The following is a 26,092-nucleotide window of genomic DNA, read 5'->3' on the forward strand; positions in this document are numbered from 1 at the left end:
GTCCCTGAGGGGTCAGTCAGGAGCCCACGTGGGTGCTAGTGGGTCATATTTAGCTCTCAAAGCACTTACAGAGTCTGTGCCCCATCACGTGTGTGGGGGGGGCAGGGGGGGTTGAGGCACAGGGGGCAGTGATACGCCCAAGGTCACGCTGTGAGCAGCAGAGCCAGAGCCAGGGGTCCGGGCCCCATCTACTGCATCCCAATGTGTTTCTTAGGGCAGGTTTCAGAGTAGCATAATCATGATGGCCTATTTCAGACAGTTGACAAGAGGATACTTAACATGGGGAAACAGATTCAATCATTACTCCTCACACCTCTTGTCAACTGTCTGAAATGGGCCATCTTGATTATCACTATAAAAGGTTTTTTCCCTCCTGCTAATAGCTCATCTTAATGAATTAGCCTTAGAGTTGATATGGCTACTTTCACCTTTTCGTGTTCTGTATGTATCTCTCTCTCTCCTTACCATATGTTCCATTCTGTGCATCCGATGAAGTGGGCTGTAGCTTATGCTCAAATACATTTGTTCGTCTCTAAGGTGCCACAAATACTCCTGTTCTTTTTTCTTAGGGCAGTGACTCAAACCTGGCTCGACTCTGGCTCACAGCTCAGAGGATAACAGCTGGTAGCGGGAGGGCTGGACACCCCCGGGCTGGGGGGCAGCTCCAGAGAGGGGGCTGGAAGCTGGAGTTGGCTGAAGGGGCCTCACCTGACTCCTTCCTGCCGAGCTCCAGACTCTGGGCAGGGCCCTGCTCTGCAGCAGCAGCCAGGGGTAGGTCACTTTCCTGGGCTAGGTCTGGCCAGGGAGACACTGTCCTAGCCCAGAGCTGCCAGGAGGGCTGTGTGGGAGCAGAACTTGCCCTGGGAGCCAGAGCAGGACTGAGCTCAGGGCTACATGGAGAGATGCTGGGAAAGCCTCATAGAGACACACAGGTGCCAACATCTCCTGGTGCTGCCCCCATCCCCGACTCAACCCCTGCCCCCCTCCCCTCCCCGCCCCCATTCCAACCCCTTCCCCAAAGTCCCCGTCCCAACCCCGCCCCCTCCCTGCCCTTATTGGACCCCTTCCCCAAATCCCCACCCCCAGCCCCACCTCTGAGTACATTCCCGCTCCTCCCCCCTCCTTCCCACAGCTTGTTACGCCACAGAACAGCTGTTTCACGGCAGCAGGCGCTGGGAAGGGAAGCGGGGACGCGGCGCGCTCAGGGGAGGAGGCGGAGGTGAGCTGGGGCAGGGCGGGGAGCTGCTGGTGGGTGCTCTCCAATTTTTCCCAGCCCCAGAGCACCCATGGACTCGGCGCCTATGGAGACACATAGCTGCACACCACCACCCCATAGCCATGGCCCCACTGTGAGGGGGAAAGAACCCAGGAGTCCTGGCTCCCAGGTTCCCCCTCCTCTGGACAAGGTGGAAGGGGCATTTCAAGGCCCTATAGTGGTTAGTTCAGCAGGCTGGGGGCCCAACACATCCCAGTAGGCCAATCCCCCCGCCCCCCTCTCCAGCCCCACAGAGCTGAGGCCCATTTCCCAGGCAGGTGCCCCATGTCCCCGGCCGAGCCCAGGATTGAGGACAGACGGGTTCTGCCTGGGGAGGGAACAGTCTCTGGCCTGGATTGTAAATCCTGCTGGAGCTGCCCCCACATCAGGGAGCCCTGGGGTTCATTCGGCCCCTCCCCAGCCCCGGATGGGGGAAGGGAGCCCTTCTGCCAGCACTGATGCATGGCAAAGATGGATTAAATTGTACTAGAGCTGGCAAGGGCCAAGGGCGTGGCCTGAGCCCCCAGGCCAAGCCACCCCATCACTCAGGCAGGGCCCCCACGCCACGGCTTCCCAGCCAGCCTGGGGCTAACGCCGTCCCTCTCCACTGACAGGTGGCAGCTGCCCGCACATGCACAGTGGGGAAACTGCAACCCAGAGCTGCACCTTCAGCGAGCCTGAGGCCAGAAGGGCATTGTGAGCCTCTGGCCTGACCCCTGCCTCAGCGTCGGGCAGGAGCGGAGCTTTTACAGAGAGACGTCCTGTCTGGATTCGGAGATGCCACGTGCTGGAGAACCTCCCCACCCCCGTCCCTGAGGCAGTTCTTCCAAGGGCGAATCCCCCTCCCTGCTAAACACTGGCCCCTCAGTTCCAGGCTGAATGTGTCGGGCCTCGCTCCCAGCCCTTGGCCTGTGTCTGCGCCATTAGAGAGCTTTAGCTTATCAACATGGTCAAGAGGCGACTCAGTCCTGGGTCTGAGTACCACCTCCTTCCTACAGGGCATCTCCATTCCTGGCGCCCTGAAGCCACGGCAGCCTGTGAGAAAGGCAGAAACCAGTGCCCTGCGGACGAACAGCTCCTCGGATTCACCTAGGAGACGCATCATCCAGCCAAGAGCTGCTTCCTGCTCTTCTGCCACCAGCCCGCACACAGGCATCGCCTGCTGAGCTCGTCAGATGTGCCCTGCAGACCAAATCTGCCTGCCAGAAGTAGCTAGTGGTTGTTGAGCTCCAGTCGTCTCCAATACTTTTCCGCTTGTCACTCAGCCTACCCATCGTGTCTTCAGAACTCCTCTAGCTCCACACTTCGCGGGACTGTAAGGACATTCTCAGGAAGAAAACCCCAGGCACTATCGGGCTCTTCAGTGTAGCAGAGAAAGTGGAACGAGAACCAAGGGGTGGGAGCTGAAGCCAGACCCATTCACACTGGAAATGAGGCATCAACATTCCTAGTGTGGAGGATTAACCAGGGGGGGGGGGGGGATTCCCCATCGCTGGGTGTCTCCAAATCCAGCCTGGCTGCCTTTCAGGCAAATGCTTTTGTCAAACCCACACACCTGGGCTCAGTGCAGGAGGTCACCCCGGGAGTGGGGTGACATTCTCTGGCCTGGGCCATCCAGGAGGTCAGACCAGATCAGGGGCGGCTCTAGGAATTTGGCCGCCCCAAGCACGGTGGCATGCCGCAGGGGGCGCGATGCCGGTCGCCGGTCCTGCGGCTCCGGGGGACCTCTTGCAGACGTGCCTGCGGAGGGTCCGCTGGTCCCGCGGCTCCAGTGGACCTCCCGCAGGCATGACTGTGGAAGGTCCACCGGAGCCGCCTGCCGCCCTCCCGGCAAAATGCCGCCCCAAGCGCGCGCTTGGCACGCTGGGGTCTGGAGCCGGCCCTGGACCAGATGATCTAATGGGTGCGTCAGGCCTTAGTGTCTATGAACGCACTGTCCGAAAGCTCCTCCCCACCCACGGAAGTACTTGTAGTTGTGAGTGAGTCTCCTCCGAACCGCCTCAGCCCACGTTCTTGCCATGGACTAGACTGCGCGCATGTTCCATTTCTCGCCGTCGGCCGCAGTGAGAAAGGCAGAAACCAGTGCCCAGTGCGAAGGAACAGGGGCCTGTTTAGACTGGCAGCCTCCCAGTGACACCCCCACTCAGTCAGCTCCTCCAGAGTACAGGGTGAACAAGGGGACTGGGAAAGACGTGGCAGTAGCAGAGCCGCCGATGGTGGGGAGTGGGGAGGGAGGGGTACATTTAGCGCTGCCTCCTGCAGAGGGAAGGCAGAGCTGGGTTGCAAACAGCAGCACCTTGCATGCTTAGTGCCAGGCAGCCTGCAGAGGGCAGCGTGGGAGCGTCCTGAGGACACAGCCTTGCCACTTGCAGCCCCTTGGCACTTTTCGTGGGGAGAAGAGGGGCTGGTGGAGCCCCTAGCTCAGAGGAGGAACAGAATGGGCTTCCCCCTTAGCTAGCAGGACTTCTCTGGGGCCCACACACAGGGCCGAGCCAGTCTGCTGCCCCTAGCACCTCCAAGGAATGGGCCAGTTAGTGCCAATTCTGGAGACAAAAACATGGACATTGTTCCATGGGGAAACTGATCAGGGGACTTAGGGTCATTACTGCCCTGGGGCCCGATCGGAGGCAGTACCCCCAGAGGGAAAAGGCCCCAGCTTCCATTCCCCCCCCCCCCCCTCGCAGGGGGCCAGTGCTACCAGCCTGACGCCCGTCCAACCCCCGCCCACCAACCTTTCTTGTTCTTCTCTTTGGTGACGACTGTCATGGCCATGGTCCCCGAGGGCTGGCTCTCCCCGCCGCTGGGCAGCCGCGACACCTGCACCGAGCGGAAGACACTCTTGAGGGTGTTCTTGGAGCTGGCATCTCGCTTCTCGCCCTCCTTCCGGCGCTCCGTGGGATGGGCGAGCCAGTAGTCCACCTGCAGGCCAATGACGTCTCCGTAGGGGCTGCTGGGAGACCTGAGGATAGTGGGGAAGCATCAGCAGCAGCTGGGCAGAGCAGGGGTTCACCCCCTAAGGGAAGGACAGTACCACCCACATCACGGAGATGGGGAAACTGAGGCATGGGTTGGGAGGGCCCGGCCCAAAGACCTATAACAAGTCAGTGGCAGAGCTGGAAGAGAACCCAGGAGTTCTGGCTCCCAGTGCCAGGATACTGGGGGCCCAGCAGAGCAAATTCAATGCCAGGCTCCTGGGCTGATGGCTCCTGGGAGATCCCAATGCCCCATGCAAATGGTAACTAACTCTGATACCTTTGGGAGGCGAGTAAACACCAGCCTGCTTTGCCGAGGGCACAGGAAGCACAGAGGCAGCATGACTCAACCCAGAATTAGGTACAGAGCCTAGGTCCCCCTCCTCTAACGTAGACCCCATGACCCCCAGAGCCAGGGACAGAACCCAGGAGTCCTGACGTCCCGTGTTCTTGCTTTAAGCACTAGCTCAGAGCGAGCCCCAGATGTAGGACTCAAGATGACTGCCTCACCCTGCATGGCTGGGAGCACGGGGGCACCAGCCACGCAAGGGCACTCATAGGGAAGGGACCTGCCAGCACCAGGAGCTCCAAGAGCTGGACAGCCCCGACCCCACGATGGCAGAGGCTATTACTGAGCACATGCCCACAGAACCACTCTACCGCCATGGCCTCGCACACAACCGGGCACGCGGACGCCAGGGTTCTTCCAGCTGCTGCTGACTCCCTGTGTGGCTACGCTCGTCCCTTCCCCCACCCAGGCCTCATTCTCCCCTGCTGGAACATGGCAGATATTATTTGCCCTGCGGGATGCCCAGTCGCAGCCCTGCCCCAGCGTGCTAGGCCCTGCACGCACACAGATGGGGCCAATCTGCCCGCTGGGGCATGGGGTTCCTCATTAATGACCATGGGGCCGGTGGCCAAGGCTGCCTCACCCCACGACAGCGAGCCCACTGCTCATGGAGGGCGAGGATGGGGGGGTGGCACAGACGTCCTTCACTAGGCCGGAGGAAGAGGGGGGGGACGTGGAGGGAACCGTCAGGCTGACCACAGGCACATCGTCTCCATCTCCTGCCGAGAGAGCAGAGGGGGAATCTGGGGTGAGGCAGGGTCCGGGCCGTGTCGCTCAGACTAATTTCTCCCCCAGACCTCCTGGTTCCCCACAGGGCGCCTTGTCCTCACCACAAGGGCTCCCTCCCCAACCACAGGGGCTCCCTGGCCTCCCCACTCTGCTGGGCTGGCGGGAGATGAGCTCACTGTTGCTGCCAGCCACCCAGTCACTCCTGTGGTGTGAGAGCTCCCAGGCTCTGCCCAGCGGAGGACCTGGGGACGGGGGCGCTCTGGGGGAACCAGGCTAAGGGGCGTCCTGAGCCCCGAGGCGCTGTCACCTCCCTGGGCAGGTTCCACAGCCCTAGCGACTCCCCTTCAATGCCTGAACTCTTGCATTGCATCATCCCCCTGCCCCCCAGGCCAAACAGATTCAGCCCCCAGCCTCCCTGCGGGGATCCGGCCGTCACTCCCTGTCCAGCCGGAGCGAGAGGGGAACAAGCCGAGCAGCAGCCTGGAGCTGGGGCAGGGGAGATCCCGGGGCAGATCCCGTTGCTTGGACAACCCCCCACTCCAGTGGCAGCAGGAGGCAGTAAAAGCCCAGCTGGAAGCGGGTCCCTTGAGCTGAGGTTGGGCTGTGGGCGGAGGGGGGGTGGGTAGGAGGGGAGGGTGTCTCAGCCAGACGGGGCCTCACCCTGCCTTTAACCAACCACGTTCCTGGCCCTGCTGACTGCGGAGGAAGCCCTGGGCCTGCCCAGCTCTGCACCGAGCCTAAGAGCAGCTTGGGGAGGTGGGAACTGTGCCCCCAGACTCCTGACATGGCACCAGTCCCAGCCAGCCTGGACCCAGCCGGGGGTCGGCCTGGCAGGGGACGTACCTGTGGCTGCAGGGGAATCTTCGATGAGGCCCACTTTAACCACCTGCAATAGGGAGACAGAGATCAGCAATTCAGGCTGTGCTGGAAATCAATCCCGCCAGCCTGCCCAGGAGGAGCCATTTGAGCCTGCTCCTCTTGGAGACCCAGAGCCGCAGGGCCAAGGCTGCCGTTAACCCTTCCTGCACCATGGGAGAAGAGCTCACATCCCCACTCGCGCTCCACCAGCTCCGTGCAGAAATCTAAGTGGACGGGACCCCCCAGGATCTTTGCATCTGGGCTGCCCACATCCCAAACACCATGCACCCCTGGGGTGACAGAGAGTGGGAGATGCCCTCTCCCGGCCATCAACCCTGGCTGGCATCCCAGTGCCCAAAGCAATGGTAGCCTCACCCTCTGGGACATTGCGTCGGGGTGTTTACAATGGCAGGGCACGAAGCCGCCCTGTCACTCCAGTGTGTTGAAAGTATCTGGACAACAGCGAGCCCCTCCAGGCAATGGGGGCTGCCCTCCCTCTTTGTTCCTTCGATCAGAGAGCAGCACCCAGCCAATGCCCCAGGACACTCTATGCAGAGCCAGTCAGGCTACAGCAGAAGCATTATCCCATTTTATAGACGGGGAAACTAAGGTACAGAGCAGGGAAGTGACTCGCCCAAGGCACCCAGCTGGCCAGTGGCAGAGCTGGGAAGAGAATTCAGGATTCCTCACTCCCAGGCCAGTTCTCTATCCACTAGGAAGCAGCGAAGGGCTGGAAACACTAACTCCAGTCCTCCAAGCAGACCTCTATGGGGATGGACACAGCAGAGAGGCTCTGATCACTGTTGATTATTCCCAAGGTTTAACCCTCGCAGGCCCATGCCCCTGGAAGAGGCCCAACCCTGGTACGTCTCTTCTCTGGGCAGCCTGGGGCCTGGGCGGAGGCCCTCGGTTTCAGCCGACCTGCCTCGGGGCGAACGAGATCGGAGCAGCAGTCCCAGCGCTCTATGGGGAGAAGGGGCTCTTGTGCAAAAATCACTGCATTCCCTGCTCAGTGGGTGGATGGCGCCCCCTGGTGGCCAGCAGAGCTCACACCCCTCGCAGCCACTGCAGTGAGTCGGGGGCTGAGCAGCGTGAACCAGGCCCTCTGGGTGTCGGAGACGCGATGGGGCTTGCACACTCTGGAGAGCATGGCTCTGGAGCGGTTTTACCTGCATGGATCCCACAACAGCAGGAGAAGTACCGAGAGTTACCTGCTTACCAGGGAGTGGGATTAACCCCCAGAAGAACTGACCCAGGGCCAGGGCAGGGGGGTTAATTCCAGCCTGCTTTAGCCCCAACACTGATGGGCTGGAGGCAGGGAGCTCTACCCTGGGTGAGGCAGGGCTCAAACTGGAGGGTCACAATGGGCCTTGCCCCACCCCAGCAGCACAGCGGTGTTCCGGGGCCCCAGGGAGAGCTAGACACCCAAGGGGACAGCCTTACCCCGATGAAAGGAATGAACTTCTGATAGGAGTCTTCGTCCGGGCTGCAGGAAGAGGAGGAGACGACTGTTAGGGTCTGCTGGGGGGTGGATGGTGAGCCGGGGCCCAGCAGGCAGGGAATGCCTCACCCTGCATGCATGAAGGGCATCCGAAGCTCGCCAGGCTGAACAACCTCCCCGCCCCACCACGTTACTGACAGTGACCACGGAAGAGCTCCCACCCGATGAGGCGGGTAAGTTCCCGTCCCCAGGCCAGAGGGGCTGGGATACAAAGGGAACTGGTGCTCCAGAAACACACCCAGATTCGGGGCAGCTTTGAGAGAGGTGGAAACAAGACAAGGCACAGAGAGGGCAAGTGATGTGTCCGAGGTCATACACTGAGTAGTGGCCGAGCCAGGACCAGAACCCAGGAGTCCTGGCTCCCAGCTGCCTGCTCTAACCACCAGTCCTCACTCCCCTTCCCACTCCCAGAACAGGGACCAGAACCCAGGAGTCCCGATCACAGCCGCCTTGTCAGTGATCTTTAACAGCTTTGCTATCCCAACTGAAAGGGTCTTTTGGGTGCCTGTAACGTGTGACCAGCCCCCTGCCGCAGGAGAGTCGCCCGGGCGGCACTTACAACTTATGCTTGCAAGTCAGCATGGCCTCGGCCACAGGCAGCTGGTGGGTCATGCTGGCTCCACCCACATACTGCACGATGCGGCCCACCACATCGAACGGCTCTGGGGGCAGAGGGGAGAGAGGGGTGTGACCAGCAATCCCCACAGAGCCCGCTCCCTGCCTCCTTGTCCCTGAGCCCGCAGCAGGGGTGAGCCGCACAGCAGAGCCAGGGTGCCCCCCGCTGGCTGAGTGGCAGCAGAGGAGAAGGGGGTGTGTGGGTCAGAGGGGATCCTGCCCCAGGCAGGGGCGGCTGAGGGAGAAGCAGGTGGCCAGGCAGCAAGGCTGGAGGGCCGGAGCTTATGCTGCAGTGGGAAGGGGAAAGGACACGTTCTCACCCAAAGCTCTCCCTGGCCCCACAGAAGACCCCCCCTCCCTCTCACTGCACACAGGCTGGAGCTGTGACCCCTTCGATGACCCCTGGTGCTGGGAGCAGCCCCAGGGAATAAACCAGGGCTCAGGAAGGAATTGGCCAGGCCTGCTCTGTGCAGACAGAACAGCCATTGCCATAGGGGAGCCCAAGCCACATCCCAACAGCCGGGCCCACCCCTACCCCCAGCTCTAGCTGCTCCCTCGCTAGCCCCTGGGGAACAGCGACCCACAGCCCTCCCTGTCCAACAGCACAGGGGCCATGGACGCAGTGCTTGGTGCTGCACGGCCCCTCACCTGTCCCGGGGGGCTCGGCCCTGCCGAACAGCTCCCTCCAGGCGGAGTCCAGGAACGTGCAGCTGTACCTGCTGTCCACCGAGCCCAGGTACTTGGCTACAGGGTGGGAGCCTGCGGAGGAGAGAAAGGGGGGGGTTGCTCTCGCGCCCCCTGTGGGGGTTCTTTGTTGTGCACTACAGTGCCCGCAGGAGGAGTCCCTCAGCAGGGTGCTTCCGAGGCTCCTGGGCAACACCCCCTACGGCCCCAGGGATGCTGTTCCAGAAGCGATGGTCTAGCTGTCCTGTGGATGCCCTACCCCCGACTCCCACCCCATCCTGACGAGCCTTTACCCAGCTCAATGGCAACGCAGAGGCCTTTCCCAGCTGCTGTGTTGGTATCCCCAGCAGGAGGCGGCCACCACCCTGGGGGCACCTGCTACAGACCCAGATGTGCTTTGCTCAGCCCCGCCCCCCCCGTGTGCACCCCTGGGTGTCAGTGCCGGACCCCACACCCGCGGCTTAGCCACACTAACAGGGAGAGGCTAGAACAAGGCCTGCACCGACAGTCTCACTCTGGCTGCAGGGGGGTCAAGCAGGACTCGCGCCAGCTGGGCGGGGTCTGGGCAGAGGCACCTACCCAGCGGGACGATGAGAAACCGCATGTAGCTAAGCCAGTCTGGGGTCTTGTTCGCCAGCTGCTTCACAAAGAAACGGAGGATGGCACTGAGGTAACTCTGCCCCCCGACAGCCACCACCTTCACGGGCCGCGGCACAGAGGAGTTGCAGTTGCAGCTGGAAAAGACAGGACAATGGGAGAGTATGTGCTTATTGCACCCCTCTGCCTGCAGGGTACGACGCTTAAACACGCTAGGCAGCGCTGAGACCTGACCAACTCTGGGCTGGGGCACCGGGGCCCTCACCCTGTGCTGAGATGCAGCCAGCTCTGGGGTAGGACACAGGGGCCATTCACACAGGAGTCCCTTGGCCAGCGAGGAAGACGATGGGTGCCCCTCCCCATACACTGTGGTAGGTAGTACAGGCAGTGAGGGCTGCTGTTCCTGCCAGGCTGCAATGCACCGAGTTGATGAGCGGCTGCTATCTCCGGCACTGCCGTGCCCAGCCGTAATTACCATGCCAGGGAGCAGGCAGTAAATCCCAGCAGAGTGCTCCAGCGGGACTCGCAGATGAAAAGCTTTGCCCTGAGCAGGGCAGCTGCCTGTGGAGCAGTGACGTCAGCAACCTGCCAGCTAGACAGAGTGGCTGCCGCCCGCACTGAGGGAGGAGCCAGCAGAGCCCGCGCAGCACCTGGCATTGCTGCTCGCTGCCACATAGAGCATCCTGGGGGTCCTGACGCCGCTCCAGCCTCTCTCAGCCCTGGGACCCAGCGTGCCCGCACCGAGCAGCTCCCAATGGCTCAGCCCCCTGCCAGGCCCAGCGCATGTGCTCAGGACCAAGGACCCCCCTCAGCATTGCTAATGCCCAGCACGTCCATGGGCCTGGCGCCCTACAGCCCAGCCCAGCGCTGCACCTCTAGCTGCTGATCTAGGGCAGCTGCAGTTAAACATGCCGCACAACGGCTACCACTAGAGGGCACCAGAGAACCACCAACTTCCTTTAGGCAGCTAATAGGGCCAAAGAAAGGAACTACCAAATGGCTTTGGGACAGCCTGTCCCCAGGCGAGGGAAGAGATCAGCGCTACGGTGCAGTGCCATGGGCCCTCCCAGCTACGCCATCCAAGACCCTCTAGCTCTAGTCCCCTCCCTGTATTTCACTAGCCCCTCTGCTCCCCTTTTCACCGGCATGCAACTGCTGGTGCAAGAGCCTTCTCCTCTGCAGTTCCTCCCCATCTCACCTGCCTGAGCTGACAGCGTCTCCTCTCCCCTTTGCTTAGGCCTCTGCCTCTCCCCTCCTCTGCCAAGCAGAACAATGCTAGACCTCTTCCTTCAGGAGTGTAAGTGGCTGCAGGCATTGCCAGCCTCCAAGCCATCAGTACTCAAATCCCCCTTTGTGGGAGCCACCAGATTCAAGGCCTGGACCACAGGCATGAAAGCAGGGGAGTGATTTTGCTGGAAGCTGTGACCCCAGGGGGTGCAGTGGATTCTGTGACAGACTGCGATAGCAGGAACAGGACTTGATGGCCCAGGGGGCCCCTTCCAGTCCTATGTCCAAATGCAAAGAGGGCAGGGATGTTCACACACACACAGGTTGTCCTCTCCCGGGGAAAGGAGCGTGGGCCCAGGTTTCCCCTTCAGACAGACCCCTGGGGGGGAAGGCTGCAGGCTGATAGGGTGTGGGTGATCTGCAGAGACAAGCAATGGGCTTCCAGCCTTTCTTGCATTTTTCTGATCTAACCATCCAGGTTTGCTTTCGGCACCTGTCCCTGCAGGATCTGATGCACAAAGGCAGGTGGGAGAAACAAACTTTCAATTATCTACTTGAGAAGAAAGTGAAGTCGGAGTGTTCCTGAAGGTCTCTGTGGGCACGCTGGCGAGGTGGATTGGGAACTCACTCCCCTTTGGTGAAGGGAGGGGATGGAATTGTTAGGAAAGAACATTTCTCCCAGCTGTCTGTAGAGCATCTAAGGCCTTGTCTACACTAGGGAGAGAGATGGATCTAAGTTACGCAACTTCAGCTACATGAATAACGTGGCTGAAGTCAATGTACTTAGATCTACTTCCCGTGGGGTCCACACTATGTGATGTCGATGGGAGACGCTCTCCTGTTGACTCCCCTTGCGCTTCTTGTTCAGGTGGAATACAAGAGTTGATGGGAGAGCGTCTCCCATCGACATCACATAGTGTGGACCACTGATACATCAATCGCCACACGTTGATCCCCCAGGAAGTGCAGACAAGCCCTAAGTTGCAGGTGTTACTACGTCCTGCCCGTCTGACTCAGCCTGCCCCTTTCTTGGTACCTGGACTGGTAATTCTTTTACTAGCTCTCCAGTTGCCCACAGAGTTTCCTGGAAAGAGACAAGGCCGATGGGACCTGACTTTCTAACAGGCACATTTTGGCTTGGTTTTTTTTAGGGAAATCTTTTGTACCTTTCTACATCTTAAATAAGCCCCAAGCTCCTGTTTCTCTGCCGTGCAGGCGGAAGGAGAGATGGCTCTATGGACCATTACAATCGGCTCACCTGAAAACAACTCCAGGGAACAGACAGCATTTTAAAGTGTGGAGACGGGCAGAAAGAGTGGGTAAAAATAGCCCGGCTGCATCCCCAGCCAGCTGCTGCTGAGTCACGGCTGCAGAGGTCACTGAAAGGCCTGCGTACCTGCACTGCTGGCAGCGTCTGCAGAGCATCTCTAGCTGTAGGAAAGCAGCCCCGTGGCGGATCTGCTGGCAAGGCATGGCCTGGGTTAGGAGCAGAGCCGGCTGGGGAGCAGTGGAGATTGCAGACTGTAGACAAGGCCTAGGCGGCTCCACTTGGGCGTGAAGCAGGCTGGGGTTTGTCCCTCAAATACCACAATATTCTGAGTCATAGGCAAGAGAACCATGGAAAGACTCCAGCCCTCACGCAGTTCATAGTGCAGGAACGCATCTTACACATCTGTGGCAGCCTTCACCCTGCAGGCCCCTGCTGTGCTATACACCACCGCATGAATCATCCACTACTGGAATGCAGCCTTCTCTGGGGTGGAACACAGCAGCTATTATATAAGAGAGAGTTCATCTAGCAAGGGAATGCAGCCAGTTCTGGAGAGAGATGCAGGAAGGGAGTTATACAGGGAATGTTTGCCCAGCAATGAAATGCCTCTGGGGTGGGGCAAGGGGCTGTTTATGGAGGGACCCCTTGCTGAGGGCTGAGATGTAACCAGCTCTGGTGTGGAACACAGCAGCCATTTGACAGCTTACAGCACATAAAGTGAAGCAGCCAGGGATATTTTAAACGGGTGGAATATAATTACCATGCCGGACTCTGGGAGCTAATGGGCAGGAACATGATACTGTCAGGAGCCTTTGAATGAACACAAATGGCCAGGATCTTGGTTTTATTCCCCGTCTGAAAACCATCTCAAGTGGCCCAGGACTAGCATCACCCTGGGGCAGTGGTTCAGTCCTGGATCCCCTACTGGAGCTCCCACTACTGGATCAACAGCCCTTCCTCCTACTTTACCACACTCCCAACTACGGCTCAGTCACTGGCACCAGGAATAGCCTGGAGGAGAGCACCCCTTACTCAGGCCCCCACCCAGCTCCCTGCAGCACAGCGCCCCCTAGTGCCATGCTGGGGCCTGCATTGACTATGAGGGAAGAGCACCCCCAATTGAGCTCCTGCCCCACTCCCTGCAGCACAGTGCCCCCTAGCACCACACTGGGTCATTGGTTTGGTATCAACTCCGAGGGGAGAGTGCCCTCTAATGAACCTCCAACATCACTCATGCCACACCTCGGTTTTGCCTAGAGGCCTCCCATTCCAAGCACTGACCTGGCCCCACCCTGCTTAGCTTGCAAGAGCTGACTCATAACCCACAGCAGGGTTAGCTAATAGAGCAACTCCACCATCCCCCTATCGATGGGAACCATCTGCCCCCGGTGCTGGGACCGGAGGGCCACTGTCCTTTACTCACTATCTCTGGATCCTGGTGAGGACAGCGGACAGGACGGCCTGTACTTCCACGGTGGAGCATGTGCACACGACTGGCTTCTTCTGGTCCCGAAGCAGCTCGGCCACATACTGGCAAGGAGAGGAGGAAAGGTGAGCACAGCATGCCCGTGCATATGGGAGCAAAGGGATCGGTTACACCACCTGCCATGCAACACTCCTCCTCTGTGCTTAGCAACCAGAGTCCCTGGGGAGAGGTGGGTAAGCGTGCACCTCCCTGTGCCAGTTGGCTGTTCCTGCCAAGGGCTGGGAGCGCTGTGGGGGCACAGGCAGGCCAGGTGGCAATGGCCACGGGGTGTGCTTTCATTCCGGACTGCCAAGGGCCAGCAGGCTGTGGGGGCACAGGCAGGCCAGGTGGCAATGGCCACGGGGTGTGCTTTCATTCCGGACTGCCAAGGGCCAGCAGGCTGTGGGGGCACAGGCAGGCCAGGTGGCAATGGCCACGGGGTGTGCTTTCATTCCCGACTGCCAAGGGCCGGGAGCGCTGTGGGGGCACAGGCGGCGATGGCCACGGAGTGTGCTTTCATTCCGGACTGCCAAGGGCCAGCAGGCTGTGGGGGCACAGGCAGGCCAGGTGGCAATGGCCACGGGGTGTGCTTTCATTCCCGACTGCCAAGGGCCAGGAGCGCTGTGGGGGCACAAGCAGGACAGGTGGCAATGGCCACGGGGTGTGCTTTCATTCCCGACTGCCAAGGGCCAGCAGGCTGTGGGGGCACAAGCAGGACAGGTGGCAATGGCCATGGGGTGTGCTTTCATTCCCGACTGCCAAGGGCCGGGAGTGCTGTGGGGGCACAGGCGGCGATGGCCATGGGGTGTGCTTTCATTCCTGACTGCCAAGGGCCGGGAGCGCTGTGGGGCACAGGCAGGCCAGGTGGCAATGGCCACGGGGTGTGCTTTCATTCCCGACTGCCAAGGGCCGGGAGCGCTGTGGGGGCACAGGCAGGCCAGGTGGCAATGGCCACGGGGTGTGCTTTCATTCCCGACTGCCAAGGGCCGGGAGCGCTGTGGCTGCCTAGTGAGTGGGAAGTGGCAGCTGTGAGGCAGCAGAGGCTGGTTTCCTCTGGGCTTGGCAATCTCAGCTGTGAGATCAAGGCAAGTCAAGGGTCACAACAACAGCGCTGGAGACTCCCCTTCATGGCTTGCAGAGGCAGGCTGCCTACAATGCCCATGCAACAGGCTCCAGCGAGGGACCCGCTCGAGGGCAGGGGAGAGGCGTCAGGCTCCACAGCCCTGGTCTCTCCACAGAGTGTGCAAACAAGAGTGGGCCTGTCAGCTGCAATTCAGAAGGTGCTGTGTACTCTCTGCAGGGCGGGAGGACTGGGCCTCGAGAGGTGCTTGGTATAGCAGTGAGGAGGGCTGGTGAGGGACACGCAGAGACCCGGAGCCGTCGGATCACACGCCTGCCCTGGTCTGGACTGGGAAAGATCAGCATCCGCCCCAGAGCTTCCAGCCCACCTATAGCCACAGCTCAGGCAGACTCCACGCCCAGTCAAGGGGGATGTTCAGATGGGATTCAAACTCTGCCACCCAGTCACAGCAGCAGCATTAATGCTCACCCGCAGGGCGGCCAACCCAACCCCTCCCCCTGGCATTTCCCATTCAGCCCCCGCCCCAGCTCAGCCCAGGCAATGCCCTGCACTCCCACTGCTCGCACAGACCGGAGCACCACTTAACACGCTGCCTACCAGCACCGGCTCCCCGCAGAGGCTGGCTCCAGGCCACACAGCCGATAGCCACTCTGCGGAGCTGCCAGTCCACTCCCAGGGCAGCAGGGCTCCGAGGGCCCGGGTGACCCGAGCTGTTGCTCAGTTTGCATTGGACAAGGCAGGCACTGTGATGGCAGCAGAGCCCAGAGATTGGCAGGGCGGGAGATCAGCCCTGAGCGAGGGGATGGGGCCTAAGCACATCAACGGAAGACAGGGAAAGAGAGGGGCCTCATCTCCATGGGTCACTCCCAGCAGCACCTGCAGGGTCCCATCCCAGGGCTGGCCTCCCTACCTGGCCTTGCCAATCGGCCGCATTCACCAGGATGATATTCTCGGGCAGGGCCGTGTCTGACACCAGGATCTGGTTCAGCTGGTCATAGACGATCTTGCGAGGAATCTGTTGGGGAGGGAGGGCGAGGTGAGGGCTAAGCCTTGGCAGGGCACAGGCGACACACACTGGGCTGGGCCAGAACCCTGGAGGTTCCCCTGGTGAGCTGCTTCTCCCTTGTTGCTGTCACCAGGAGCCCGGTCCTCTGCCTTTCCCTCAGCTCTGCATATCCAGCCACCTGCCGCGAGGCCCCTGCCGCCCCCTAGTGCTGCTCTGGAGCCAGCACTGACTGAAGGGAGAGCGCCCCCTACTGAGCATCCTCCCTCCGCTCCCGGCAGCACTGCGCCCTCTAGTGCTGCACTGGAGCCAATACTGACTGAAGGGAGAGCGCCCTCTACAGAGCACCTCCCTCCGCTCCCGGCAGCACTGCGCCCCCTAGTGCTGCACTGGAGCCAATACTGACTGAAGGGAGAGCACCCCCTACTGAGCATCCTCCCCCCCGCCACATCACTGCACCCCCAATGCCATTGCTTCAGTACAGTTAGAGAGAAGCTCCCCATTGATGTCGCTCATTGCAGCCCCTGGCTCTCCTTACAGGACTCCCAGGCAACCGACCATGTTTGACCAGATCTGTGATGAGCTCCCAGCTGCAGGTGGCGCAGGCTGGGATCACCCCTTTATGGAGCAGTGCCTGGGGCTGCAGTCACATCACCTGTGTGCTATGGCCCAGGTCCGGGGACCTCTCGCTGTCCGAGCTGTTGGTCCGTTCGCTCAGGGGCTTGGAGAACTGTCTCTCCTTCAGCGGAGTGCTTCTCTTCTGCCGCGGCGTGTGCGCTGCACCTTCCATTTTGCTGCAGCAGACAAAGGACAGGGCTGTTGGCCTGGTTCCCTGGCATGGCACAGCATCCAGCTGGGAGAGCAGGGTCCTTCCCCCACACACCAGGGTCTCATTGCAGATACACACACAGGCCCCGCTCAGGTCTGAGCCACGTCCTGGGGCTCCTGTGAGCGTTTGCTTGCCCGCTGGCAAGGGAACAGAATGGCATGGCCATGTGACAGGTTTCCTGGCGCACTGTCAAGAGCGGGAGCTCAGCAACACTGCTGGGTACAAACAGGACTGGGTGGGCTGGTCAGACACAGGGAGAGCCCACGTACAGTCTGTAGCCAGCACAGGCTGAGAGGAAACCCCAGGGGCGGGCTACCAGCAGATTCAAGGTGGGCTCCTAGCCAGGAAGGTGCCCACCCTTTGCCAAGGGTTCAGAGGGCTCTCTGCCACAATCCGGATTTCTCCAGCAATCCCAGAGCAGCAGAGGGGGCTGTGCTAGGTGCTGGGGCTGGATCACCACAGGAATGCAGAGCCCGCCAATGGCTGACAGGTTTGGCATCTCTCCTGGAGCACCGAGACCCTGGAGGGGTGAGGACCATGCTGTGCAGGCCTTGGACATACAAGCTTACAAACCAAGACAACAAAGCAACATGGGGGTCAGGGGACTCGGAACATGGCCAGTTCAGAGCACAAAACTCCATGCTCCTGCCCACGCCCCCTCCCTCAGTAGGGCAAGACGGGCCTGCTCTCCAGCCCAGGCCCCTGTGGGATGAGCTTGGCATGCACTCCAGCCTACACTTCCCCCCACAGAGCTGGGGATAGAACCCAGGAGTCCTGGCTCCCAGCCCCCCTGCTCTGTCCCAGTAGACCCCACTCCCCTCCCAGAGCTGGGACAGAACTTGGGAGTCCAGATCCCCAGTCCCCTGCCCTAACCATTAGATCCTGCCACTGCATTGCTAAGGAATATTTGTCAGTTCCCCCATTAGAGTGTGCCACTCCCCTGAAACGTGACCGTGGCTCCGATGGCCCCACCTTACTGCACAGCCAGGTTGGGTACTGGAGTCCCAGCTCTTCCTTCACTGACTAGAATACAGTTTTAGTCCTTGCTCCTAGATTCAGACACGTAAAGGCCAGAAGGGCTCGTTCTGATCATACAGTCTGAGCTCTCCAGTCAGCTGATCTAGCGCTCATGCCCTCCCCGCCCCCAGAAGTTCACACTCTCCCCTGCTGGAGGTGCGAGCGCCGGGGGCTCGCAGTGCTGGCAGACAGTAAACCAGAGCTTTTCGCTTGTAAGCCTAGCAGATCTGATCCGGAGCATGGCCTGAATGGAGCAGCAGAGCTCCCAGGAGCCCGAGGACACAGCCGCCTCTGCTGCCACCTCACAGCAATTAAGCAAAGGCCTTAACTCCAGGACAGGGCAGCCTGGTGCTCTGCTCCAAGAAGGCGCTGCTCAGTGTCAGAGTGCAAGCAGCAGCTTCAGCACTATCAGGGAGACGAGCAGACAAATGGGGGGTGGGGTATTGATGGCTGAGTCCTTCTCCCCACCCAAAATAGCATCTGGGAGCGGGGCCGGCATGGCGAGCCTGCGTCACACATTGAAGATGCACTTTTGGCAAAACAGGAGGCAGATGGGGCAGGTTTCCACTGGGAACATAAAGGCCTTTGAACACACTAGGTATGTGGCTCCAATCCTTCACTCAGTGCAGCGCCGGCATGGCCCCACTGCCTTCACAGCGGGAGAGGCCTAGTACCCACAGGGAAATGGGGACGGGATGGGGGCCCGACACCACACAGTCAAAGGTTCAAATCCAGCCACGCCGAGATTGCCCACAGACCATCCAGTGCTGGGGGCTCAGAGCCATGAGGCATCACCACCCTCCCTGGCCTGGGATGGAACGGGCAATAACAGACCAGACCAGAAACCTGGCCAGGGGAAGATGCCTAATGCTGGGAACTGGATGCAAAATGCCACACAGTCCTCTGAGCGCCCAACACCTGATATGGGGAAACTGAGGCGACATAGTGAGAACCACACATTCCAAGGGCAGAGCCAGAGATGCAACCCAGGCCTCCTGACTCCAGCAACATCCCCTTTCTCTCTGGGAGGGTCTCAGGCAGTTCAGGTGCAACACACCAGGTTGTTCTGGCAGGGAATCTCAGCAGGGTTGTAACCAGCAGTTTGCTTTAAACCTCTCCAGTTCAGGGCCAACTCATTGGAGAGCACAAGGCAGGGGTTGCCTCTGGGGGGCAAACCCCACTGATCCTGGTGATCTCGTCCCCCAGCCTGACAGTGTGCGACATCAGTGACCTGTGACAAGCGAGGGATGTGTGCCCCTGGGGTTCTGGGGCTGGAGTGACAGTTCGAGTAAAGCCCGCAGAGAGCCTGTGCTCAGGGAGAATTCAATAAACCACTTCTATAAGAGAGTTCCACCAGCTGTGAGATCAAGGAGCCTCCTCCCTGGGTGACAAGCAGGATCTGAACCCCAACCCTGCAGAGTGCTGGGGAAAGAGGCCCGCCTGGGAACGGACAAGGGGAGCAATGGTTGGTAGCTATCAGCCTGGCTAGGAGCCAGTTCTCTAAAGGGGAAAGGGAAATGTCCTATTCTCTGCCCCCTGAGCCAGCCAAGCCCCCTGCCCTAGGCTGGCCTGGAGTCAGAGCCCCCTGGAGGCAGCCACCTGCTGCCCCGTGCCACCCATGTCTCCCATCCCTGGTTTCAAAGCAGGCAGCTTACCTGGGTGATGCCATGCTCTGATGCTCCCCCTTGCTGCTCTTCATGGGTGTCTTGACTTTTTCGGGGATGATTAACGTGGTGCTGGAGTCTCCGAATGTGTCCTGCTCACTCGCTTCCTACGAACACGGGGAGGGAATGAGGAGGCTCCAGAGCTCATTCTGGTGATCAACAGCTGGGGCCCTAATGGGTGACAATTCGCAGCCAAAAGCCACTGACTATGTCATTCCAAGCAGCCACTGACTGTACATGCCAACTTGAGACAAGTTAGGCTCCATCGTCAGAGCGGCTGTGTCTCCCCATCCTGAGCTCAGCTTTGCGGCACTCTACCCACTAGGCCATGCTGCCTCCAGGGGCAAACAGGCACCAGCGCAGGGTGTTACCTTGGGCACATGAGCTCCCCCAAAAGGGAGAGGCCTGTATGTGCCATGTCCCCCTGGCTCCAGCCCCTAAGCCAGATGGAGCACTGAAGGGAGAGTGGGCCAGCGCGGCTGGGGCATGTTACCAGGGTGTCTATTTCGCTGAGGCTGTCGTCCAGGTTTTTACTCCACGAAGGTTTCAACTTGTCCCCGACGGCTGGGTCCATCTGAAAAACCAGCCAAGGGCAGAAGGATGGGAGGGTTACAGGTCTGGGGCAGCTGTGCTCGCTCCCCTTCAGCCACCCTCAGAGCCACTGGCCCAGCCGGGATCCCGACAGTGCTTCCCAGCTCATCCCCTGGAGCCCTGCCCCCCTTGGCTGAGTGCTCCGTCGAGACGGCGAAGCTCTTTGGGCAGGGTATGAAGGGCCAGGCCCACTCCAGGCATCCCCTGGCAGCACTGCCACTGTGCTGAGCAGGAACGCCTCACAGCCTCCTTGGGCTTCACTGCCCGTCTGCCTGCGTCCACCGGCCGGCTCCTGGCTGATGCTGGATTGGCAGCGTTCAGGGTTCGTACAGCACCTAGCGCACCGGGGTGCTGGGCCCGGAGTGGGGGTACTGCGTGTTGGCGAATACAGATAATCAATGCTGATAAGTAGCAGCTTGGCCTTCTACAAACACTAGTGTTAGAAAACCCAGTTTGTATGTGCCGGCCTCTAGGAAAGCAAACTCTGCCTAGGAGCTGGGGAGCATCGCGGTGCCAGAGGGGAGACCCCACCGCCCTTCTGTGTACCAGAACTGCCTGGACTGAGGGAGGGTTGGGGGCGACTCCAACGGGCCGGGATAAGTGCTGGCTAAGATATGAGTGACTACAAGGCACAGGCAGCTGCCCCTTGCACTGACAGGCCGCGCTGCTTTGCCTCAGCCACTGAGCCAGGCCCCAGGCCGAGTTCAGCACTGCTCTCACCTGCCCGCGCCCAGCACTCCCGCAGCCACCTGGCTCCAGCAGAGAGCACAGATCCTGCGACCGCATTCACATGCATTGGAAGTCGAGGTCACGTACCAGCTGCGAATCACCACACAGCCAGACCCACACGGGCCCACGTCCGGCACCCCCCGCTGGAACATGGGACCCACTCCCTCCCTCTGCGATTACTCACCGGGCTGGTGGCATCTTTGCCCAGGCTCCCCTTGCTGTTAAGGCTTCCAATTTCTGTCTGGGAGCTGGACTGAGACATTCCCTCGAAGAACGGCCTGGCAGGGAGAGATGCAGCGGGTCAGGGAACAAAGTGCTGCTGCAGACCCTGGCCCGGGGTGAGGAGAGGGTCAGAGGGATTCAAGCCTCAGGGATGGCCTGTGCGAATCCCGGGCGTATTTCAGTGCCTCCGGGCCGGCCTGCATGGTAGAAACTTTGGCTGATATTTGAAGGTCCGTTTCCTCCCATGGTTTGCAGGGGCCCTCCAGACTGGCACAGGATAGCACAGCAATGGGCGCCAGCGCAGGGCTTCCCGTCCCTTCCAGGTTCTCTGGCACTGTCTCAGCTACGGAGCATCAAATGCCCCAGCCTGGTTGGGAGCGACAGGCTCATCCTTCCCACAAGGGACTCTCTCCAGGGGCCTCTCCCACCCCTGGAAAAGCTGCAGTGCTGCCGAGCCCCCTCCTAGCTCCAAGCAGGGAAGGTTGGGGGCTGGGCAGACACACACCAGGCCTCGTCTGCGTGAGAAAGCTGAGACGGCATCACTTACCCACTGAACCGAAACCGCTCTAGCTAGTCTGGTGCCAAAGGCCCTGTGGCCGCTGCAGCTCAAGTCGACTGGGAACAGGGTTAATTCAAACTGAGATCAGAGAGTGTCCGTGTGGGGATCTGCACTGATCTCCCTGACACCATGCAAGCGTGGGCGCCGATCAGCCTCGCTCTGGTACCAGAGGGGCCTATGCCAGGTAAGCCTGAGTTACCCACACAGCTGAGCACCGTAACGATGGCTCATTTCACCCTGCAGGAGTCCAGTCAGCACAGAAGCCTGCAAGGCTGGTTTGGGCTAAGCCTGGCTTCTCTCTGTTCAACTCGCGTCGGTTCATTTAGTGGGAGCACTAACGCCATCGCACCAGTGTGAAACTGATACAAGTCCACACGCAAAAGCTGCCACGATTTCCCACAACCCAGTGCAACGTCTGGGTATAGACAAGCCCCTGGGAACCGGTTACAGCCTTCTCTTACATCCAGGCGGCCTAGTGCCCTGGCTTCCATTCACAGCTTCAGTCACACCGGTCCCCGGGAGAAACGTACACAGCCATCCGTCTCGCACGCCTTCCCCAGGAGGCGGGGGAGCTGAGCTACAGAGAGGGGACGGGCGCAGCTGCCACGGCCCTCGGGTGGCAAGACTGGGGCAGGTCAGAAGCAGGAGTCCCAGCACCTCATCCCCTGTTGTAACCCCTGTGTGGCCGAAAGCTTCTGCACAGTCAGCTCCCGCTCAGTGCTCCTGCTCCGGTGTTTGAACCCTACCCCACCAGGCCTTGAGCCCAGCAAGTCCATGGCAAGCTCTGGCTTGCGGCAGCCCTAGGGAGCCGCGTGGTGTCAGGGACACAGTTCGGGCCAATCAGAACCAGGCTGGCTTTTAGAGAGCAGCACTGCTGTGCCCGGGCTGGATCAGAGCAGTGAGGGCCGGGGGGGGAGCGAGGGACATGAGGAGCTGCAGCGATGCTGAGAGCTGGGCAGCGCGGGGACAGCAAGCACCAGAGTCGGGGAGGGGCGAGATCACTGGCTGTGCTTTGCAGGGGGGAGAAGAGAGCACAGCTCAGGTCCAGGAAGGGGAGGGTGTAATTGGTAGGGCTAGCCTGGCAGCCCACACTTGCTTTGGGAAGGGGAACGGGCTCAGATTGCTATTGGTGTCTGATTAAGCACGTGCGACGTTGGCCTTGGCTGTGACTCACATAGAATACTGCCCGTGATCTAAGGTGCCGGTTTTCCACAGCCGCTGACCAACCTGTCAGCAACCAGTCAGAGTGACTCCCAGCCCCTTTGGCAATGCTGGAGAAGGGCCCCCATGCCCCCTGCGATGGAACTACACTCCCCACAGACCGCTATGTGGGTAAGGCACAAGGCTGGGAGTCAGGACTCCTGGGCTCTCTTCCCAACTTTGGGAAGTGATTGGGGTCTAGTGGGTTAGATCAGGGCGGAGCTGGCAATGAGGATTCCTGGGTTCTATCCCCAGCTCTGGGAGGGGAGTCTAGTGGTTACAGCAGAGGTGCTGGGAGCCAGGACTCCTGGGCTCTGTTCCCAGGTCTGGGAGGGGAGGTGTGTCTAATGGTGAGAGCAAAGGAATGAGCTCCTTACTGGGGTCTGTGAAGCACCGAGACTGAAGTTGTCACTCTAGGCAGATGGCAGGAATCCTGCACGAATCAGATGCTCTGCTCAGGCTGACTCTCAGAGCGCCCAGGGGCTTGCAAGGGCAGATGAGGCAGGGGGCTCTGACTGGGGTGTTGGGGCGGGGGGACACACCCACAGGAGAAGGGTCTGCAGCAGCAGTGGCTGGCGTGCATAAGCAAAGCAGGGCGAGAAACAACCTAGCTGAACAGATCACTCCTTTCATCCAGGCATCTCCAAGGGCTGCACAAATCCTAATTAATCCTCAATTCCCAGGGGACAGCGTGTGACACCAGCCTCAGCTACAGGGAAAGAGACCTAGAGCGTCAGCGCTCTGATTCCAGACTGGCTGGAAGCACTAATGGAGATCCCAGGTCTCAGCCCATTTGGATAGTTTCCATGAGGCTTGTTGGACGGGGGGGCTCTGAATGTGCAGTCGAGATGCTGGGCCCTCTAGTGTCCATAGCCAACATGCACCCTTACGTCACTGACACAGCGGCTGCTGTGCCCCACCCCAGAATTAGCTGCACTTCAGCGCAGCTGTTTCCTAAAGCACTGTGGAGACTTACACTGTCTCTCATGGAGAATGACAATCATTTTCAACCATCTCAGGGTCACCTTGTGCTCCCTTCCCCTTGTTGTCTAGTCTCATGGCTGGATTGTGAGCTCTGTAGGGCTGGGAGCACATCTGTGTTACAGGTTCGTACAGCACCCAGCACAATGGACCTGGGTCCTCAGGGAGCTACTACAGTGTAAATAACAACAGTGTTTCACAGGCAGTCACGGAGCACTGTAGATACTTGCTGTGTCAGTGCCCTGTGGGAAGAGACTCCCGGAGCCCTGATTCTTAGTCCCACAGCCCACACTATTAGTAGTATTACAAGAGTGCTTGGAAGCCACAGCCAAGATCAGGACCCTGCTATGCCAGATGCGGCCCAAAACGTGTGGCAAGAGAATAGCCATGGCCCTGAGGAGCTCTCAGCCTAAACAGATGAGACAGAGAGAAGGTGGGAGGGGAAACTGAGGCACCGAGAATGGAAGCGAGTTGCCCAAGTTCACCCAGCGAGGTAGTGGCAGAGCTGGGAGCAGCTGCCGTGTCCCATGGCTCCCATCAGCCCAGGCTCGCTCCCTGTTGCAGCGGTCGCTCACCGTGCTGCCCCACCCCCAGCACTCACTTGAGCTTGGGCTTGGGCGTGCTGAGGATGCTCTCCGTCTCCTCCATCTCCGGGCCGCTGTCGCTGGGGTTGTACATCTCCAGGCTGTCGTACAGCTCGTCCAGGTCCTCCTCCACCTCTCGGATCTGCTCCCTGGAGACGTGCTCCAGGCCAAAGCCAACCTGTGGGCAGGAGACTCCAGACTAGCCGGGGGGCCAGGCAACGCGCAGCAGAGACTGTGTATTTTGTGAAAGCCCACAGGAGCGAGTGCTGGAAGAAGCCTCAAGGACCTCCTCCTGCTCTTGGCTCTCCCTCTCCAGCCAATGGCACGTCAGGGGTCTAACACCCCACCAGTCAGCTGTCGGGCTGACATCTCCCAGAGAACATGGAGAGTCACCCACAGAGCAACGGCCCGGCCAGTCACGGATCCCGTGTCAGCGAGTGGCTGTCACTGGCGGTTCAGGGAAAGTTGCAAGAAACCTCCGAGGCACATGCCAGACTACACTGTCTCTCACAGGCCTGTCTAACACCCAGCTCATGTCTGCTTTAGCCCATGAAGTAGGAGGGGCCCCTACTTAGTCTCATTCACCCCCTGACCCTTTGGTTGTTAGAAGGGTGGAGGGGAGTGGGGTCTAGTGGTCAGAATAGGGGGGCTGGAATTCAGGACTCCTGGGTTCTATCCGCAGCTCTGAGACAAATGGGGTCCAGTGGCTGGAGCCGGGGGTAACTGATAACAGAGGTCAGACTGATGGAAGGGGAGTGGGGGAGGGAGAGGCGGGCTCTAATTCCCAGCACCTGGAGGGAGATGGTCTGGTGATTAGAGCAGGGGATTGAGAACCTGGCACAGAGGTGATGTGATTTGCCATGAATGACTCAGTGGAGGCGCTAGGACAGAACCCAGAAGTCCTGGCTCCCAGCCCCGCTCTGCTCTAGCCACTAGACTCTACTCCCTTTCAACAACAAAAACGAGACGAACCCATTGAAGGACATGAGCTCTGAGCTCACACTGCCATTCATTTGGAGGCGGGAGGAGCGGTGAGGAGGGATGCATTTCACCTGATCTGAATCACAGCCCATCCAGCACTCCAGCTACCAACAAGAGACCACTGCAATAGCGAAGGCATTTGCAACAAGACAGAAGGGCTGCACCTACCTCGTCCGACACCTTGAACCTCTTCAGTAACGCCACAAACTTCTGCTTTATATTTGGCTGCTGTCAAGAAACGGTGCCATTGACTCGTTACAGTGACACCAAGAAAGGGAACAGGAATCGGGGGTCCCAGTGAGGGGGCGCAGGCCTTTGCCATAGGTGCGACTGAGGGGCCAATGGAAGGAGACTATCGCATCACCCCACAGATCATCCCAGAATCAGCGGTTCTCAGGACAAATTTTTTGGTGGCCTCAGAGTGCGGTCACCATCTCTTACTGGTGGCCGCTTTCATACTTCTTCCTAAAATACTTCGTTAATTTTAGGAAAAACAAATAAATATGCACATATACACGTCCAAGTCATTGTCATTTATTGCTAGCTAGTAAGACCATTGTGAAAAGTGATATTAACAAACATACAAGTATCACTTTTCACAGCAGACTTACTCAGCCCTGGCAAGCCTGGGGACAAATTAAGCCCTGGATAGGGGGCCAGGGGAGGCAGCAGCAGGCTAGAGCCTGAAGCCCCACTGCCGGAGCCTGGAGCCCTGCTGCCAGAGCCTTCCACCTCACCACCCCAAGGCTGAACCCCAAAGCCTGAGCCCCACCATCCCTGGGAAGGTGGGGAACTCACTGGGTGCCACAGGGGCCACATCTGAGAAACGCTGCCTTAAGTGACAGCTCAAAGTCCACTAGAGTTTTCAAACCTGATGCAGGGCTGGATGCAGGGAACATGCAGAGTGCAGCACAGCGCTCCCTAGCACCATGCTGGTGCACTGGGGTTAGCAGCAATCCAGAGGGGAGCACTCCTCTTCCTGAGTCAACCACACGTTTCCACGCTGCACCTCTGGCTCATCCTCCAGAGGTCTAGCCCAGAGCAAGCCTGCTTAGCTTGCAAACCAGCCAAGCTCATTGCACGAGATAGCTAGGCTGAAAGTATGTATAGTACCCACATGCGGCTCAGA

General features: G+C 59.7%; 1 protein-coding gene across 4 annotated transcripts in view; it reads right to left on the minus strand.

The window, feature by feature from the left end:
- PACS1 (phosphofurin acidic cluster sorting protein 1) overlaps window positions 1–26,092 on the minus strand; it is a 110,154-nt gene that overhangs the window by 4,265 nt on the left and 79,797 nt on the right. For 3 of the 4 annotated variants that reach the window (XM_045023320.1, XM_045023322.1, XM_045023323.1), the window contains 15 exons: window positions 25,132–25,191; window positions 24,000–24,160; window positions 20,621–20,714; window positions 19,610–19,690; window positions 19,108–19,223; window positions 16,262–16,400; window positions 15,514–15,618; window positions 13,481–13,587; window positions 9,543–9,697; window positions 8,928–9,038; window positions 8,224–8,326; window positions 7,607–7,649; window positions 6,149–6,191; window positions 5,160–5,295; window positions 3,988–4,214 (listed from right to left, as the gene is read on the minus strand). In XM_045023320.1, coding sequence (XP_044879255.1) covers window positions 3,988–4,214; window positions 5,160–5,295; window positions 6,149–6,191; window positions 7,607–7,649; window positions 8,224–8,326; window positions 8,928–9,038; window positions 9,543–9,697; window positions 13,481–13,587; window positions 15,514–15,618; window positions 16,262–16,400; window positions 19,108–19,223; window positions 19,610–19,690; window positions 20,621–20,714; window positions 24,000–24,160; window positions 25,132–25,191 — 1,681 coding nt within the window. The remainder of the gene's footprint in view (window positions 1–3,987; window positions 4,215–5,159; window positions 5,296–6,148; window positions 6,192–7,606; window positions 7,650–8,223; window positions 8,327–8,927; window positions 9,039–9,542; window positions 9,698–13,480; window positions 13,588–15,513; window positions 15,619–16,261; window positions 16,401–19,107; window positions 19,224–19,609; window positions 19,691–20,620; window positions 20,715–23,999; window positions 24,161–25,131; window positions 25,192–26,092) is intronic. The other variant, XM_045023321.1, reaches the window with a different exon arrangement.

This window comes from Mauremys mutica, chromosome 7 (assembly GCF_020497125.1).
Source record: "Mauremys mutica isolate MM-2020 ecotype Southern chromosome 7, ASM2049712v1, whole genome shotgun sequence".
NCBI classification, from domain to species: domain Eukaryota; kingdom Metazoa; phylum Chordata; order Testudines; family Geoemydidae; genus Mauremys; species Mauremys mutica.